Source organism: Drosophila nasuta, chromosome X (assembly GCF_023558535.2).
Source record: "Drosophila nasuta strain 15112-1781.00 chromosome X, ASM2355853v1, whole genome shotgun sequence".
NCBI classification, from domain to species: Eukaryota; Metazoa; Arthropoda; class Insecta; order Diptera; family Drosophilidae; genus Drosophila; species Drosophila nasuta.
This window is the reverse complement of record NC_083459.1, coordinates 27227199-27247699: the sequence shown is the minus strand read 5'-3', so window position 1 is coordinate 27247699 and position 20501 is coordinate 27227199. Positions and strand designations below refer to the sequence as shown.

Genomic DNA, 20501 nt, shown 5'->3' with positions numbered 1-20501 from the left:
TTTTATACACTTTGTATTAGAAATTGATCATTAATAGAAATTATAAAATAAAAGATGTATTTTCATATATTCAAACAATTAAGAGACTTTTCTTGCTCTCTGGCTATTTTAAAATAGCAAATGTATGACGTTATTTCAGAGATGTAAAATAACTATCGATAAATTGTTTGTACACTTTGTATTTTTACTTATTCGATGCATCATTAAAAGCAATATCAATATTGTATACTTATTGTTAAATATTCGTCTACTTTCTATGCTTTTTTATTGCTCTTCGCTCGTTTTACATGTAACGATTTATGACTGAATTACTATCGATAAATTTTACACACTTTGTATTAGAAATTGATCATTACAAATTATAAGATAAAAGATGTATTTTCATATATTCAAACAATTAAGAGACTTTTCTTGCTCTCTGGCTATTTTAAAATAGCAAATGTATGACATTATTTCAGAGATGTAAAATAACTATCGATAGTAAATTCTAATTAAATAGAAAATAATAAATAATAACACAAAAGAGTTTCTGTTCATCTATTGAAATATTTATTAAATTGTTATTATACCATTCCTGTTTCACAACTAACAATTTATCGTTCTGACTGCTTCAAATTGACATTTCTTTAAATGTGTAATAACTATCGATAAAATCTAAACACTTTGTTGAATTCATTTATTTCACAAATTTATTTTATTTGACTTCCTTTTTATTGCTCTCTCGCTGGCTGTGTTACAACTAACAATTTATGACTCTGACTGCTTCAAATTGGCGCCTTTGACCGACTTGAGCGAATAATCATCATCGGAATTGGTGTTTGATCTGAGCAGCTCATTGACCTGGGCACAAATCTCAGCATCGTGCTCGAATCTGGGATCCTGCATCCAAAAGAATAAACGATTCGGCGATCGTCGAAACTTGAGCACATAGATGCGACCCGTTTTACACGACTCGACGCGATGGAATTCCAAAGTGCCCGGCGATACGATGATATCGATTTCAACCGCCATGCGTCGACGATCCATCCAGCAGAAATGCAAATCGTAGGCCTCATCGCGATACAGATAGATGAGACCCTTGCGATTGTCTGGCTCGACCATTTGGGCACCTTGAATCATGCGCCCGGCCTTGAACTCAACCAGATGCCCATCAGCGTCTGCCGAATCGCTATCCAGTTTGAATAAATCGAAAGAAATGTGTGTGTGTGTGAGAGAAGAAAAACTATCGAAATCGAACTTGAAATTTGAATTTTGTTGAAAGATTTCATTCCGAGTCGTCGCCTGCTGCAGAAGTTCAGTTCAAATATCAATTAGAAAACACGTGTGCGTATACGTATGTATGTGTGTGTGTGTATGTGTGTGTTGTGTTCGAGTTTATAGCATACTTCGGGGCCACCTTCGACTGCAATTGACCTTTAATTGCGCACTTAAAAGCACATAAAAACGTGGCCAGCACATTGCCAGGACATGTCCAAACATGTGTACAATATACACACAGCCACTTGCAGTGCGTGTGTGTGTGTGTGTGTGTGTGTGTGTGAGGGCAGAGGAGGTGGGCGTGTCTCGGGTCGTAAGTGCGGCCAGCTTAGCCGTGCACAATTAAATTAAAGTGATGACTTATATAGCTTAACGTGCATCGAATGGAATTGCCCAACTAAAGTGAAGCAGCCGGAAAGCAAATGACAGAGAGAGAGAGAGACAGAGAAAGAGCAGGGAGCGAAACAGAGAGAGATTGAGAAAAAGAGAGGCAACTCAGTTGTGCAGTTTTGTGTACAAGTCAGCGACAGTCGAATAAACAGCAAGCGCACTCGAGCGCAACAAAAGCAACTTGTATTTGCAACGAACACAAACTATCGATAACACTTCGAAATGTAATCGATATTAGAGTGCTATGCATAATTTGTTAAGTGAATTTGTTAAGGCGAGAAGACAAAATCAATAAAAACAGCAGCTTTCCTTAAATATTAAATCATTCTTACTTAAATAACAAAGTTTTATTTTCAGACCTTAAAATTTGCAATTAATTTAAAGAAAAACTACTTTCATATATTGATTACTGTTAAATTAGGAATGTTTTCAATTATTGTCAATTGATCACAGCAAGTAAACCAGTTTGAAAACCAGTAAGAATACGTCTCAATAAAAGCAATTAAATGCAGTATTATTCGTAAGATATACCGAATAAGTATAACGAACAAAATACTAAAATATATCGTAGGCTAAGTTCGATATATATTTATACTATATATTTATAATATGCGTTAGTATTCTTAAAATCTTAATATGTATAACCAAAAAACTCTGAAGTATACCAAACGCTATGTTTAGTATATGATTGTACTATATATTCCAATATCCAATGCGATAGTATTCTTAAAATATACCAATATAATAAAAAGTACACAAATATACCATAAGTTATATATGGTATAAATGTATTTGTAATACATATTCATCATATGCAGTAGTATTCTTAGAATATAACAAATGTATATAACATAAAAAATTCTAGAATATACTCTAGGCAATGTTTGGTATATACTTGTACAATATAATCATACTATGTGGTAGTATTTTTTAACGGAAAAATACCAAAATGTACCTTTAGTTATGTTTGCTATATACTTCTACTACATGCTCATTTCTTATATGCTTCGAAACAATTGTAAATTGCCATTTCTTAAAGTCCGAATTAAAGAAGACAACTCTTTAAGACACCCAAAATCCAAAACAAATGTAAATGCCTACAAAAGTTAGCAAAGCTAAATGCATTATTCAGATATTGTATAAATAATACAAAAGCTCAAGTTGCAAAGGAGGCCAAAACAATTTCAATACGCTGTTGGCCTCTGAGGACACGAAGAATATGAGCGCACATAATGCGACTGCAATTATAAACTAATTATAGAAAATGTAAATTTAAATCTCTCTCTCTCTCTCTCTTTCTGAGTCTCTTTCATGTATGCATAATATATACAGTATAGTATAGTATACTAGTGTATATCAAATGTTGTTCGCTGAAAGATGTTGTTGCCATTAGTTAAGCTCCATGTTTTCCGGCTTCTTCGTTTTCCATATATGGAAAAGTGTCGTCGTATATAGTGCAAAAGTAGCGCAGCATCTGTATAAAGATGTGTGTGTGTGTGTGTGTGTGTGTGTGTGTGCTGCATCATTAAGATGTGGGCATATATATATCTTGTGTATAACAAGCCATATAGCATATGTCCCTGTTCACCTTGTGTGTGCGCGTTTTAATGATGCCAAGGCGAGTCCTGGAATCATTCCGAAAGGAGAGAGAGAGAGAGAGAGAGAGAGAGAGAGAGAGAGAATCCACAAACCAGGCAGTAGCCAGGCTTTTGCTCCTGTTCCTTTGGGGGCCGAACGCCGTTCGAAAGCAATTACAATTTAAGTATTTAATTAGGGAATTACGTGAGCAAATACACACGCCCAGACACGAAAAAGAAGAAGCCAACGAAAACCGAGATGACGTTTTTTTTTTTGTTCGTTCGTTCGTTCTTTAGCAAAATAAAATAGCGTAACGTAGTTGCCACAATCGAAAAAAAGTAAAGAAAAGAAACGTCGAAAGTCTCACCTGCTCCCAATGCCAATAAAAATGATGCCAATTTCTGTAGCAGCAAAACACAATTTACAATTTACAGTTTACGCTTTACGCGCATTCACATTCACACACACACACACACACACACACACACACAGAGCATCATTGGCTTTCACCTCGGCATCCCCTCGGCGCAATTTTCTAAGCACATGAACAAATAGTAAATAAAATCAAGAACTATAAAAAAAAATGTTAGGAAAATAGGTAAAAGCGTCAACGTTGTGCGAGAGCATTGAAAATTGTTAAATTGCACAGCGTTATGTTGACAAATGCTTAAAACCCTCAACGCACACACACACACTAACACACACACACACACACACACAGAGAGAGTTTTCCTTTCCCTTTTGTCGATTTTCTGGTCCATAATCTACCCTCTGGCTTTGACATTGACGCAGTTTTCTTGTTCAAAATTTCCCTTATTCCATTCACATTTTATATACGAGTATTTTTATACCCGCTACCCATAGAGTAGAAGGGTATTATAACTTTGTGCCGACAGGAAATGTATGTAACAGGTAGAAGGAGGCATCTCCGACCCTATAAGACAATCCCGAGACAATCTAGCCATGTCCGTCTGTCCGTCTGTGTGTCTGTCCGTCTGTCCGTCCGTCCGTATGAACACCTAGATCTCAGAGACTATAAGAGATAGAGCTATAATTTTTTTTCGACAGCATTTCTTATGTTTGCACGCAGATCAAGTTTGTTTCAAATTTTTTCCACGCCCACTTCCGCCCCCGCAAATCAAAAAAATCGAATAACAAGCGTAAATTTAAAGCTAGAATTGCGAATTTTAGTATATACTATAATTACTATAGTAGTTATGATTCCTAATGCGATCAGATAAAAATTGTAGAAGTTATTATAGAAATACTTTTGGGCAAAAGCGCCTACTTACTAGGGTCTGAGTTGCTTTGGCCGACAATCTGGTATATTGTGCCGTCTATGGTATATTTTGAATGGTGTACTATATCGATATACCAAACATACCATTTGGTATATTTTTAGTATTTTTTTTTAGTGTTTTCGGTATATTTTGAAAATTATACCGCAATATTTTGCCTTTATTAAAATTGAGTAGCGGGTATCTCACAGTCGAGCACACTCGACTGTAACTTTCTTACTTGTTTTTTTCTGTTGTTGTCATTTTCATTTTTATGCTTTTATTTCTCGTTGAGTATCAATAAATTTCCCGTTGGCTAAAGCAAACAGTAAAAGGAGGGAAAACAGGTAAACACACCTACGCAAACACCTACACACACACACACACACACACACTCCTACGCTTACACATACATATACATATATTAATAAGTACATTTGAGCTCCATCAGAACGATTGTAACGCCATCAAGCATCCGAGCTGTTGCCATCAATATCTTTTATAGCTTTCATTATAAGCCAACCAAAAAGAAAAAAAAAAACGAAAACAAAAGAAAAACTTACTTAAAAGTTTATTTATTACCATAAGCAATGTGCGTTTTATTCGCATTTAACTTTAACCTTACGTTTACTATTGCTTTTTTTTTATTAAAAGTGAACATAGCGAAAATGTAAAAGTTTGAGGATGAAAAACGTGTGGAAAGTGCTGACAGCTTTACATTTCTGCAAAAGTTATTTGGTTTTGAATAATAACAAATATTTAAAATAATTAAAAATATCTTTATGATTGTCTCTTATTTATTTTCTTAAAGTTTTCCTTTGCATTTTGTGTTTTTTTAAACATTCATTTCTATAATGAAGGATAAATTCATTTAATGAGCATTATATATGCTTTGTTTATAAGAAGTCATTTCTATATTGGAAACATATCAATTAATTAGCTTTTGCTTGGCGATTTCCTGTATTGAAAGATAAATCAGTTCATTTAATTTGTCAACATAATAATCATAAATTCTGTTTCAAATTGTTTCATTTAAGCTCAATTTATAAAGCAAATTTCTTTAGCTCATTTTTATATTGAAAAATAAATCAATTAATTCGGTATTGCTAAAGCTAGCAAACTTTATTTATATTCGGTAATTTGTGTATTAAAATATAAATGAATTCATTAACTTTTGCTTGCTCAAATTGTCCACAAAATATGCATAGATTCGGCTTGTCAAATATTTGTATATTAAAATTCTTCTAGAGATTTTATTAAGCATTATAAATACACACGCCCCCCTATTTTATTGATCAAGTGTCGCAACTGAAGTGAGAGATAAATCATTTAATTGCATTTTGAGAGAGGAGAAATCAGACAAGAGCTGCGAATGAAGAACGCGTGTTAATCGTAAAAGTGTAACGTGAGTTTTCATTACGAGTTATTGCATACTTTTAGGCGCAGTCACAGCAAATAAATGTATGTATGAATGTGTGAGTGTCTGTTTGTCTGTTTGTGTTACACGCCAATTGGCCGTCAAGTTGCATAAATGAAATTTTGCGGGCTTAAAATCTCGCATTTTACTTGTTGTTCGTTCGCATTTTATTATACAACACAGGCCGAAGGATAATGCCGCCTTAAATGCGTGTGTGTATGTGTGTGTGTGTGTGTGGCAGGCATTAATGAAGTGTTTGTGGCATGTTTGTCAAGCCCTTATATACATACATATATGTATATGTATGTATTTATGTATTAACCAAACTGAGCCGTAGCAAGTGGATTATAAATTCACGAAATACTCGAAATAAAACGTAATACCTTAAACATGAATAAAGCTATGAATGCCAACAGCCATGAATACACTTATTAAGTGAATGCGTTTGAATACTTTGCCGGCTGACTTTAAGTGTTCACAGACGCAAACGCAAAATTGATTGAATAATTCACGCAATTTTGAAGCCAGACAAGTCAAAGTTAAATTCAAGCAAGTGAGAAAAATTACAATCGAGTGTGCTCGACTGTGAAATACCCGCTACCATTTTGAGTAAAAGCAAAACAGTGCGGTATTTTTCTTAAAATATGCCGAATTTATATACCGCAAATATACTACAAATATACCAAAGATACCAGAAACCCCTTTTTGAATAAAAGCAAAACACCTCGATATTATTCATAAAATATACCATCTAAAAAATACTAAAAATATGTCAAAGATACCCGTTACCCACTTTGAAAAGACAAAAGAATATAATATTAATCTTGGAATATACCAAAATAATATACCACAAACATACTAAAATATACCAAAGGTCATATTTGGTATATTTATATTTGGTATATTAATAAAGTAGTACATTCGTTAAAAAAATATGTATGTATCTGTATAAATAATATACCAAATAATATGCCACAAATATACTTAAAATATACTAAAGTTTATATTTGGTATATTAATAAAGTAGTAAATTCGTTAAAAAATTATATCTGCATCTCTTAAGTCTCAAATTAACATACCGCAAATATACTAAAATATACCGAAAGGTGTATTTGGTATATTAAAATAGTACTAGTGAGGTATGATTAAAATATACCAAATAATATATCAAAATAATATACCACAAACATACTAAAATATACCAAAGGTCATATTTGGTATATTAATAAAGTAGTTCATTATTTAAAAATATATATCTGCATCTCTTAAATCTCAAATTAACATACCACAAATATACTAAAATACACCGAAAGGTATATTTGGTATATTAAAATAGTACCAGTGATGTATGATTAAAATATACCCAATAATATACCAAATGATATGCCACAAATATACTTAAAATATACTAAAGGTTATATTTGGTATATTAATAAAGTAGCACATTCGTTAAAAAAATATATCTTTATCTCTTAAGTCTCAAATTAACATACCGCAAATATACTAAAATACACCGAAAGGTATATTTGGTATATTAAAATAGTACCAGTGAGGTATGATTAAAATATACCAAATAATATACCAAATGATATGCCACAAATATACTTAAATTTGGTATATTAATAAAGTAGCACATTCATTAAAAAAATATATCTGCATCTCTTAAGTCTCAAATTAACATACCGCAAATATACTAAAATATACCGAAACGTATATTTGGTATATTAAAATAGTACATAAATTCAATTAAACAAAAAAATATATATATCTATCTCTTAAGTCTCAATTTAATATATCGCGAAAATACTAAAATATACTAAAGGCTATATTTGGTATATTAATATGTTACTAGATTCGATCGAAACATCATTATATCTCTATTTCTTATAGTCTCTGAACTTTAGGCATTTTACAGATGAACATGGCTTTAGCCTCAGATATTGACGCTGATCAAGAATATATATACTTGAAGAGTTCTAAGATGATTATTTCTGCCTGTTACATACATTTTATTCAGACACAAAGTTATAATTATTATTAATTGTTTAGGGAGTAAACCAAAATTGAATTAAATCCAGACTTAAGTTAAGCTGATTGCAAGAGTACAAATCGAATGAAAGGTAAATATTATTTATGTACTCTGCAAGAATATTTATGAATGTGCACAGTTTGTTAGTGAGTGAGTGAGTGCATGCTTGAATGCACTCATTAGGCAATTAGAACTGCATCAGTCTTGGGTATATTCATTGAACTCATGTTACTAACTGTCTATCATCGTCTGTCTCTTCTTCCCACACACACACACATTACACAATCAATTTGTATGCTCTCCAATTAAGCTGAAAATCCAATTGCAATAAAGTAACTGCAACTCGCAATGCAGTTTCAAATCGAATTCATCGCTTGGCACATTGGCAATTCAATAAAGCAAGAGAGACAGAGAGAAAGAGAGAGAGAGAGCAGCAAATTTAAATCAAAATCAATTAAACTTATTGAACTACATTTCGTAGGATAATCCATTTTTGAAAGTGCATTTGAAAACCTTAAGCACATCACATTCAGCATCGTGTTATTGGCGAGGCAACATTTTATTTACAATTGATTCAATTGGATTGCAGCCTCGAGTTAATTGACTTGCCAATCATTTATTAATATTTTATTTAGTGTCTGTCATTTTAGTTAGTAAAAAAAAAGATGACTGAAATTTTTATAATTTACAATTATATTACAAAAATTGTCAAATATATTTACAAACTTATTTTTCGTAATTTATTGAAATGGATTGAAATGAGAGAAGCAAAGTTTAATGACTTCAAATGATAAACAAGAAAATTGGAATTATCAAACAATAAAATTCGACATAAATATTAATAGATAGAATAACTTCTTCTTTAACGTAAATTTTATGTTGTTCAGTACTATTAACAATCGAACAAAGATTAATTGATTCGAGTAATCACCATAAAAATATGAAATATCAAAAAATTAGCTTCAACTAAAGCGAATTGTTGATAGAGTATTGTTGATTTGGAACTATCAGTGGATATAATAAAGACCTCAAGCCGCATTATCAAGTTCTTATTTAATTTTAATTCATTTTTGTTCCACATAAATAACTTATTAAGAAATTCACTCCTGTTCAGTACTATGAACAATCAAACAAAGATTAATTCCTTCAAATAATATGCAATAAATGCAATAAATATTCAATAGATTATTGTTGATTATTTGCAACTATTACATTGCATAAAGAGCTCAATTCACAATCGAAATATAACCAATAAAATGCCAGCAAATTGCAAAGAGCTGAGAGATGCGAGACTAAAGATTGGCAATGAAAACAAAGCCAGCAACAGCTGTAACCATTAGGTGGAGACGATGTTTCACACACACAAGGAGTATGAAGAAGAAGAAGCTGCGTTACGCTAGCTTATAACCCGAGCAACCACATTACGTATACGCAACGTTGCGTCGCGTTTCGAGTTCGAGTTTGCGTTTGCGTTGAGTGGGGAACTGTGTTCGAGTCATTAATTCATGGGCATGAAGTTGATTGCGTTTTGTTTGGTTTCATTTTAGTTGCTTGGCGTTAAGTTGTGTGCACAGCCAGACAGGCCAATTAAATAGGCGCAAGGAGTCAACTTCATATTAACACATACTTAGACAGCAGCGAACAGAGTGCGAGTGCTGTGTATATGTATGTGTGTGTGTGTGTGTGTGAGCAACACACAAAAGCTGCGTTGTAACCCACGTAACCGGTAAGTTTATGAATTTCAAAAATGCGCCCCATTGCCTAAACTAATTTTCCTGCACACGCAATCGCCCACACACACACACGCACAGTGTGTGCTTTTCAATTTCCAACCCACACACACACACACATACACACACACACAGGCATCCCTTTTTTTATACTTCCTTTGTGCGTATTCGCGGCGGTTGTTTAGAGAGGCGTCTGTCAAAGCAAAAAGCAAAACACGAAGAAAAAAATGTATGAAACAACAAAAACGAAATGCGAAAAAAAAAAAACAAAAACGCAGACTACGCAAAAGTGAAAATCACCAGCAGTTAGGCGACTACGCAGATAGCCTTTAAAAAGTTTAAATGTAGCACAAAGAAAACGGAAATTTTATCAAATATGTATAGATAACGTCTTCACAGAGAATCTCTTTTTAATTGGTTGATAATAAATATATATATGAATACAAAATACAGATAAATTCAGATAAAGAGAAAAGACAAAAAAAAAAAGTTAGTTACAATAATTTTATAACTAAATAATGAAATTCAACTTAATATAAATTTCTGATAAACTTATGACTGAATGACAAAATACAAATATAAGCATAATAAAATAATAATTTATATACAAAAAAAGATATTAATAAAGAGCTAATATATATATATATATAGATGATCTATCTATAGATATACATATATAGAACATATTTTAGATAAAGCACAATAGAAAATGTAAATCGAATTTCTACTAAGCACAATATATTTATTTATAAACAAAATAGATTTCGAGATGAAATGCAATACAAAATTTAAAAATGATTTCAACGAATTTTTCAAGTAAACAAAATAAAAACAAATATAACATATTTCCATATTAAATGTAAACAATATGTTAGCTCTGCAAAGCTGTAATTAACAAATGGATTTTGTATTAAATTAGGCGATGCCATTTGAATTGTGTAATAAATTTCAAAATCTATTGATACACTTGCGTGCATTTTAATTCAATACGAAAAAAACGTGAAATTCGTGTGCTAAATTTCAACTGTATGTTTGCAGCTTAATAAACCAATTAAAAAACAAAGCGCTCAGTTTTCAAGCACAGTTTCTGCTGCCTCTTTTTCTCTCTTTTGAAATAGTGGCAGCTGCTACTGCGGCTGTGTTGCATGCAACAAACCAACACACACACACACACACACACAGAGACAGAAAGGAGGCGGGGCATCAGCTCGAAATGAACTATCGCTGGCAGCGCTTTGGCATTGCTGTTGTTGTTGTTGTTGTTGTTGCAACATGTAAACGCGGTCTTGCAACAGCAGCTTGTTGCCGAGCCGCCTTTGTGGCCACCATTGTTGCCTCGCGTCTCTGTTAGTGAGCTCGTTAAAAGTGATTCCTTTTGTTTTTGTCGCGAAACGCGTGCGAAAATTGAAAAACGATCCATCAAGGTGCGAGAAGCAAAAACTCAACAAAAAAGCGAAAACCAAACGCAGCGAGAAAAGCACGCAAAAAAAAAAATGAAAGAAAGAAGCAAATCTAAGCAAAATTTAATGTGCAAGTTGAAAGTTGATAAAGCAAAGCGAAAGCAAAGCTTTTCATATTTAATTAAATATGAAATTTGTTTAGCAATATTGAAATAGTTAGTTGTGAAATGCAATTTGAACATAGAAGAGAACTTTATTTGCATCCGCGACAGCAGCAAGTTTCGCATAATTATTTGTTCAACTTATTATCATTATAAAGTCAAAGTAACTTGGAAATTTAAAGCAGACTTTTTGCTCAATATATGCATTAACTTTGCTGATAGTTCAACTTTTCAATTTCGTTAATATTTCAACTCAAATTTAATGCAGATTTTAAAGCAGATTTTTTGTTTAAAGTGTACATTCAATTGAATATTAAATAAGAATATTTCGTTAATGTTCTAGTGAAAATTTAACACAGATTTTAAAGAACGCATTTTGCTCAAAATATGCATTAACTTTGCTGATAGTTCAACGTTTTAATTTCATTTATATTTAAGCAAATTTAATGTAGATTTTTTAAGCAGACTTTTTGTTTAAAGTGTGCATTAACTTTGCTGATAGTTCAAAGCTTCAATTTGAAAATAAATAAGAATATTTCGTTAATATTTGAGTACAAATTTAATGCTGATTATCAAGCTCAATTTTTGATGATATCTTAAAGATTCGATTGAAAATTTTAATGAAAGTATTTCCTTAATAATTCAGTGCTTTCAATGCCTTTCCTTTGTATTAATAATAAATATTAAATCAAACTATTATTTATTTATTTATGAAATTAAATCTAGAATGAAATACTAATCGTTTGATTAAGTTAATTTATGATAAGCATAGATTTTTTAAGATTTTTAAATGTTTTTCAATTTCCAAAATTTTGCCGATTATTAAAATTTTTCAATTTCCAAAATTTTGCTAATTTTTACATTTTTTCAGTTTCCAAAAGTTTGCCGATTATTAAAATTTTCAATTTCCAAAATTTTGCCGATTTTTACGATTTTTGAATTTCCAAAATTTTGCCGATTTTTACGATTTTTGATTTTCCAAAATTTTTCCGATTTTTACATTTTTTCAAATTTAAAAATTTCGCCGATTTTTACAAAATTTCATTATTTTTTTTTATTTATGTATTTCATTCTAGATTTCATTTTACAGAAAGGGAAATAACTATGTACATCATAAATTAACTTTATCAAATTATTTAATTAATCTACTTGCACTTTTCTCACTTTATTTTTTCTCGGTAAGTGTATATTAAGTGCAGCTAACAAAATTTACTTTATCCGTTTTGTGAACCCGTTACACACACACACACACACTCATGATTGGCAGCAGGTTTTGTTAATTTACGTATTTTAGGGTAACCTTTTCTTCATTCTTCTTTTCTTTTTTTGTTGTTGTTGTTGTTGTTGTTGGTTGGGGCATCTATCCTCGATCTATGCGCTCGGGTCTATTCATCTTTCAGCCCGCCTTTTTCGCATTGTTCCACGTTGTTATTGCCCCCGAATACACACACACACACACACACATAGTCACGCAGTTGTTGCAGACGCAGTCGGGAGTGCGTGTTAGATAAACTGACAGCAGCGTCGGCGTCTGGGGTTTGCGTGTTTTTATACCCGCTACCCATAGGGTAGAAGGGTATTATAACTTTGTGCCGGCAGGAAATGTATGTAACAGATAGAACGAGGCATCTCCGACCCTATAAAGTATATATATTCTTGATCAGCGTCAACAGCCGAGACGATATAGCCATGTGCGTCTGTCCGTCTGTCCGTCCGTCCGTATGAACACCTAGATCTCAGAGACTACAAGAGATAGAGCTATAATTTGTTTCGACAGCATTTGTTATGTTTGCACGCAGATCAAGTTTGTTTCAAATTTTTGCCACGCCCACTTCCGCCCCCGCAAATCAAAAAAATCGAATAACAAGCGTGTCGAAGCTATTAAAGAAATACTTTTGTATGGGCAAAAACGCCTACTTATTAGGGGTCTGAGTTGCTTTGGCTGACAATCTGGTACATTGTGCCGTCTATGGTATATTTTGAATGCGGTACTATATCGATATACCAAACATACCATTTGGTATATTTTTAGTATTTTTTAGAATTTTCGGTATATTTTGAAAATAAAACCGCAATATTTTGCCTTATTAAAAATGGGTAGCGGGTATCTCACAGTCGAACACACTCGACTGTAACTTTCTTACTTGTTTTTTTTAGAGCGCTTCAAGAGCAGGGAAATGAGATGAGTTCAGTTGAGTTGAGTTGAGAGCGGAATAGGGGGAAGGGGCAGGGGAGATGGAGTGTAGAGGTGTGCGCCAGCGGAAGGAAGCGACAGGAAGCGCCGCAAGGGCAAGCGGATGTGTTGCCGAGCCCTTGGCAATGTATCCCCCTTCCCCTCCCTCCTCCCATTACAGCAAAAAAAAAGCAACCCAAAACTTCTCTTTCCACAACTCTTTATCCCAGCGTCAACCCTCTGAATGTGCCGTTAGGCGTGCGTCGCGCTATTGTTGTTCTTGTTGTAATTTTTGGCAAGCCTTTGACGTTACCAGCACAGCAACAACAACAGTAACAACAACAACAACAACGATGGCAACATTGCCAGACCAAAGTCATGGGCGGCATTTTTGTGGTTTTCTTGCTCTGTGTTCTCTCGTGTGTTTTTGGCGCTTTGATTTGATTTTTTCCATTCTGTTTTCTTTTTTCTTTTTGCTACCTAATTTTTTTGCGTTTTTTTGCGTTTTTTTAGTGCTGTGCCGTTAACCAACACTGGCAGCGTGTGTGCGTAACAATGCGGTCAGATCTCAAAGACCATAAAAGCTAGAGTCAGCGAATTTTGTGGCATGTATACAAAAGCATTATACCCGGACTATGACAGCGTTGTTATCGATAACATAATGCAACCCATCAAGCCCGCGATAAAAACAAAATGCGACGAACACTTGACATCCAAGATGCTGATGAGCAGTCAAGTAAAACGTTTTTCCTCCTTCCTATTCACATACTCGTATTTTAGAGCTATCGATAAGGGAGATCCACACTAAGTGTACAACAAAGCGTATACTTGATATCCCCAGAAAATTTCAATTCACTGAATGTCTTTCAAGTTTTGTTGTGGCAACACTTGCTATTGAGTTTTGTATAAAATAATAACGAATATCTAATTGAATTTTTGTAGTTATGTGAATCAATTATCATCCATCAAAGCAATAAGTTCAACACAGCGTATACTTGATATACAATTAGCCAAAGCTGATCAATTTTCTTTACATTTTTGCTGTAGGAAATCTCATTTTTATTTATTCATGACCTTCGCAAAAATGTTCACACTGCGTATACGTAATATTCACCCTATTAAAATACTACGTATAACTTTCAACTCTCTCAATATATTTACAAAGTTTTATCAGTTTTATAAAGATGACAACATTTTGTATAACATTTTCGGAGTTTACATAGTTCAATGCAATAGTAACAATATAAAATTAGCAATTGAATTGATCGTATGTGTAAACTAATACAAAATGTTTACAGTTAAGATCTGAGACAAGCATCTGCAACTTGAATATGAAACGTACACCAAAGAAGCAAAGAAGGCAACGTGGCGTATGCTTGATATGAACAATGCAGAGTATTCAGCAGTCAGTTACACGCGCTCTGTCAACCGCATTTTCATTTTTTTTGTGGTTTTATGTTTCGGTGGCGCGTCATTTCAACTTTAAAGTGGCCATCAACATGAAAAGCGCAGCGACAGCGACAACAACAAGCAAAAGCAGAAGCAAAAGAAGACGAAGAAGAAGAGCAATCGCGTTTGCTGATGACGTCCACAACTTGAGCGTTGTTTGTACAACTGACAACAACACCGACAACAACAACAACAACAACAGCGAGTAACAACAATGGATGAATGAATGACAGCGCGCGCATTTAATAAACATCATTTAATTACAGCTACACGAAAAAAAGGGGGCCACAAACACATAATGTGTATAGGGTTTTAGTTGGCAAGGGGGCGTGGCGCATGGCTGGGCAGAACACCTACAACAACAAACCCCTTGGTAATTTGTGTAACTTTTTTAATTATTTACTTTCGCGGCTGCCCTTATTCATCTCTTTCCATTTTCTCTCTCTTTCTCTTTCTCCTTTGGGTTCATTTTAAACAGGCAGCGACAACGACTTCGCGGCCAAACGCTCAACAGCTGTTGGCAATCAAAAGCGGTGGGGGATGAAATTTCGCCTGCAACCTGCTGACAAGGTGCTGGCTGAGTTAACGCTTAAACTAGTGATAAATGTGATAGCCTGAGAAAAACTTCTTGGCCCAGCACGATAGCAGAAATTTGCACGACACTTCGAAGAGGCAGCCACCAGGCAAAGAAACTAAAGAGACACAGAGATAAGAAGAGAGACAACAAAAAAAAAACAAGTAAGAAAGTTACAGTCAAGTGTGTTGGACTGTGATTTACCCGCTACTCATTTTCAATTAAAGCAGTGCGGTATTACAATTTGAATATAGCAAGTTAATATACTGAAAAATACTGAATTGTATATTTGATATACTGAAATGAAATGAAATGTATATTTTATATACCATATATACATCCATATGAAATTGTCATTTTAATGTACCAAGTTAATATACCCAAAAAATACTGAATTGTATATTTGATATACTGAAATGAAATGAAATGTATATTTTATCTACCAAAAATATACTGAAATGTAATAAAATGTATATTTTATATACCATATATACATCCATATGAAACTATCATTTTAATATACCAAAATAATATACCGAAAAAAATACTACAATGCAATGAAATGTATATTTTATATACCATATACATCCATATGAAATTATCATTTTAATATACCAAAATAATATACCGAAAAAATACTAAAATACAATGAAATGTATATTTTATATACCATATATACAAACATGTGAAATTGTCATTTCAATATACCAAGTTAATATACCAAATAATACTGAATTGTATATTTGATATACTATATAGATTATCAGTTTAATGAAATGAAATGTATATTTTATATACCATATATACATCCATATGAAATTATCATTTTCAATATACCAAAATGATATACCGAAAATATACTCAAATGTATATGTGACAACAAATACAAATCGATTTAAGATTATCATTTAAATATACTAAATTAATAGACCGAAAAAATACTGAATACAGATAAATGTAAATTGTTGATATAACAATTATATCAAATTATTATCCACATACCATATGTATATCAATACAACTACAATTAATATGTATGTATACCGAAAAAAATACTAAAATATACAGAAATGCATATTTGTTATATCATATATGTTTATCCACATACCATATATACATACTATATATACACAAATTAAAATGTACACAGGAAAAAATACCGAAATGTATATTTGATATACCATATATGTGTGTACATGTCACATAACATATGTATATCAATACTATGTACATATACCGAAAATAATACTGCAATATATTGAAATGTATTTATCCTTGTGAATTTATAATTTTAATATACCAAAAAATACTAAAATATTCTAAAATGTATATATGATATACCATATACCTAACCACATACCATATAATTTATACCGAAAAGCATAGTGAAATACACTGAATTGCAGATTTGATATATTATTATATTGACAAACATTAAAAATATACCAAAATTCAAACCCGACTGCACTAGCAATTTTTCTACCAAATCAAATTATTTCTTCTGCCTGTTTTATACATTTCCTTCCGGCATAAAGTTATAATACCCTTTCATCCTCTAGATAACGGGTATAAATAAAAAGAGAAAGAAGTTAAGTTGCAGCTAAAGTTCCAGCTAAAGATAGTTCTCAATGAGTTGTAGATGCCTGCTGATAAGTAAAGCATAACAAGTACTCAAGCTCGCTGTTTTGTAGTTTGCAAAACTTTGCGCTAAAAAGCGTGTTGAATCTAAATTAATAATAATGATAATATAAGCAGTTATACAATAATTTCAACAAACAATTGAAATTCAATTTAATTGCCCACAAATAATATTTCAAATTATGCAAGAAAACGAAACGACAATGCGTTAATCCATTTGGCAAAGTGTGTGACGCACATTTCTTAGTAAACAGATTAAAACGATTTGTTGATTTGTTAGCCACAGAAAATTGATTAAAACTTTTGCCAGCCAAATGTGTGAGAATGTTTATCGCAAGCATTTTAAGGCATTTACATTTGCCTGTCACCCAGCTGTCTTTTGCTTAAATAATAATTTAATCTTCATTTAAATTGTGTGCTCCCCACGCGATTGCAAACTACGTGACACACATATCAAATTAGTTCATTCTCATTCTCATTTCTTACTCTCTCTCTCTCTCTCTCTCTCTCTCTGGAGAGGAGAGTTGACAGCGAGAGTTGACAAAGCCACAAGGGAGAAACGTTGTCAAAAGCAAAGTTGACTTTACTCTCGCTAATTTGATTGCACGACAATTGCAACTAATCGATGACGATGCTCATGTAAGACATATAAATAAAGTGAGTCGAAAGAAGTTTGCTCCATAAATTGAAAGCGTATAAATCAGGCACATAAAACGGACCCCCGAGCTCTATAATAATAATGAGCTTTGCGGATGACCATTAAGTAACATTTAAAATGTCACTGCGGTTACAGTTTGCCTTTTGTCAACCAAAACTAGAAAAAGGGAGAGAGCAAGAGAAAGAAAACCACACACACACACACACACACACACACATACTCAAGCGCGTGTCTAATGTGAAAAGAAATTAAATGGAAAAGCCAACAAGGCAGTAAATCTCCAAGCACAACAAACAACACTCGAAAGCAATTTAGTTGTGGGCTCCTCCACAGAGCTGTGTTGGCTTCCAGTTGCAGCAGCAGCAGCTGCAAGGACAACCCGACTTTGCTTGCGGTTTCGGTTTTCAATCACGGCACACCAATTTGCCCGAAACCAGAGAGAGATTGCCAAGTGTGTGTGTGTGTGTGTGTGTGCTTGCTGCTAGTGCGCCATAAACTTTTAGCGCACAACCGCAAGATAAATAATCAATTAAAGTGTGCGCTCGGGCCGATGCGGCGTATGCGTAATGCGCGCACGTAAATCAACGAAGAGGACCAAGGACCGAGGACTGTGTCTCAACGCCTTCGCATTAAATGCAAACGCGAACGCACTTACATGCAATTGCACAACCTCAATGCGATTCTTTTTCCATACCCTGTACTTATGCCTGTCCTAGTTCCTCCGCCTGTTCTCTCTCACTCTTTCATTTTGTGTTGCATACTTTGGGGCGCCACAAAAGCAGCAAAATGGCTGACATTGTTCAAGTCAAAGCCAGCTGCAACAGCAATGGCAACAGCAACAGCGACAGCATTACAAAACGCAATATAAACATGTTTATAACAAGCTGCTCGCTGCAGCTGCAGAGAGAAAGAGAGATGCTCTATCTCTATCTCTAGCATTGCAATGTCACTGTGGACAAATTTCACTCTCATATCTTGAGCGTCACATCTTTAAGGCAAGAGAACGAGGCAAGAACAATAAGAATAAGGCTTCGCTTTTAGAAATATTATCTTTGTGAATCAGAGCAACAACAGCTGAAGAAAGCAAGTTCAACTTCAAATTTAATATACAATAAAATATTAAATATCTTTCATAATTTTCAAATTTTTCATATGCTTTTTTTTCCACTGAATTACATACTAAAATAGTTATTTTGACAGTAAAGAGCTTAATTTATATCTAAGATTGATTTTTGGTAGGAACTTTTTTTATTTTACAATGAAATACATGTTTTATATGTTTTTTGTTAATTTTTAGGTATAATCAAAAGCAATACAAATAAAAAAAAAATGATATTATTCGGTTTGAAGTGGACTGTATATTGAAATTCGGAAGTGGAGTGAAAGAAAAGGCAGCATATTTTATTGGAAAAATAATCAAATACAACTTCTTATCTCCATGAAATGGAGCCAGAGGCTTAAAAAGTTTTTTGGTAAATGTTTTTTTCACAACATATCCCATATTTGTATAATCATTTGAATATTATATTAAATGTATCATTAAATACGAAATATTTTTGCATATCACCTTCATTTCAATACTCATTAAAACAACAAATATTAAGCAGGAGTAAATGAAGTATTCGGCATTCTAGGAATTTTCGAGCACTTTCGAGTGTACAGACCACTGTGCATGGCAGACACACACTCTCACATACACACACACAAGCTAACACTCAGACACACACACACACACACAGCCATACTCACACTCATAGACAGAGGCAAATACACGTAACGCTTATTCAAGCGCATTTTGCTCGCATTTGCTTCTAGATGCACGCAAAGAAAAGTGCATTCAAGCGCAGCCAACTCTGCCCCCAGTCTCTTCCTCCCCTTTGCCCCTTTGCCTCTTTGCCTCTTGTCCATGCTCATCTTCCGTCTTCATTCTCAGTTTGCATTGCCTTTGGCTCCTTCGCTTTGTTGTTGTTGCTGCTGCTGCTGCTTCTGTTCGCCTGCTGCTTTTGGGCTGTCGCCGGCAGCCATGGCGATCTTGTCGCGACGTTCAGTCAACCAGCCAGTCATTTATTCATTCACTCAGGCACCCACACTCACACCCACACTCACACTCACACCCATGCACTCGCTTTGCTCATTCATTCATTGCAATGGCGCTGCTTTTGTTGGTCGCTCATTTTGGGTTCAGTTGACTAATGTTTACAGCTGAGCCTTGAGCATAAATATACACACACACACACACACACACACACACACACACACACATACACACCCACTAACACATACAGACAACAGCACTTATAGACATGAGACGCGTCATCGACTTGTCTCAGACCCGCGCAAGTTGATGCCAAATAAAAAGAAAATATTACAGGCAAAATCTGACGACTTAAAGATGATGCTAGGAAACAGGAAACTGCACAATTAAAAATATGTATATACGATTATGCAGTCGCCATCTACGAATGTACAAATATACATATATAATTCTCTAGGCTTCTCGAGAGACTAGTGAAAATACAGTCAAGTGGACAATGCACTGAGGCAAATCAACAATCTAAATAGTTAAAAATATATTCATTTTGTTAAAGTAATAATCAACAAAATGTTTACATGTAAAGGCCAATTTTGTGAGCATCATTTAAAGAGCAAGGTTTTTTATAAACAAATATGAAAAAATTCAACAAAAATTCTATCAAATCATAATGCACATTTAATATCAAATCGAGAAAAAATGAATCAATTTTAGACCACAGAAAATCAAACTTTTTGG

At 33.5% G+C, this 20501-nt stretch overlaps 2 protein-coding genes across 2 annotated transcripts in view; both read right to left on the bottom strand.

The window, feature by feature from the left end:
* The window catches only part of LOC132796538 (neurobeachin-like), a 147454-nt gene that overhangs the window by 70661 nt on the left and 56292 nt on the right, over positions 1 to 20501 (bottom strand). The gene's annotated exons all lie outside the window — the stretch shown is intronic.
* On the bottom strand, positions 679 to 1293 carry LOC132796024 (proteasomal ubiquitin receptor ADRM1 homolog; the record flags this gene model as incomplete). Its single annotated transcript, XM_060807035.1, has 1 exon — positions 679 to 1293. A coding segment is annotated over one exon (546 nt), but the record flags the coding sequence as incomplete, so codon positions are not given.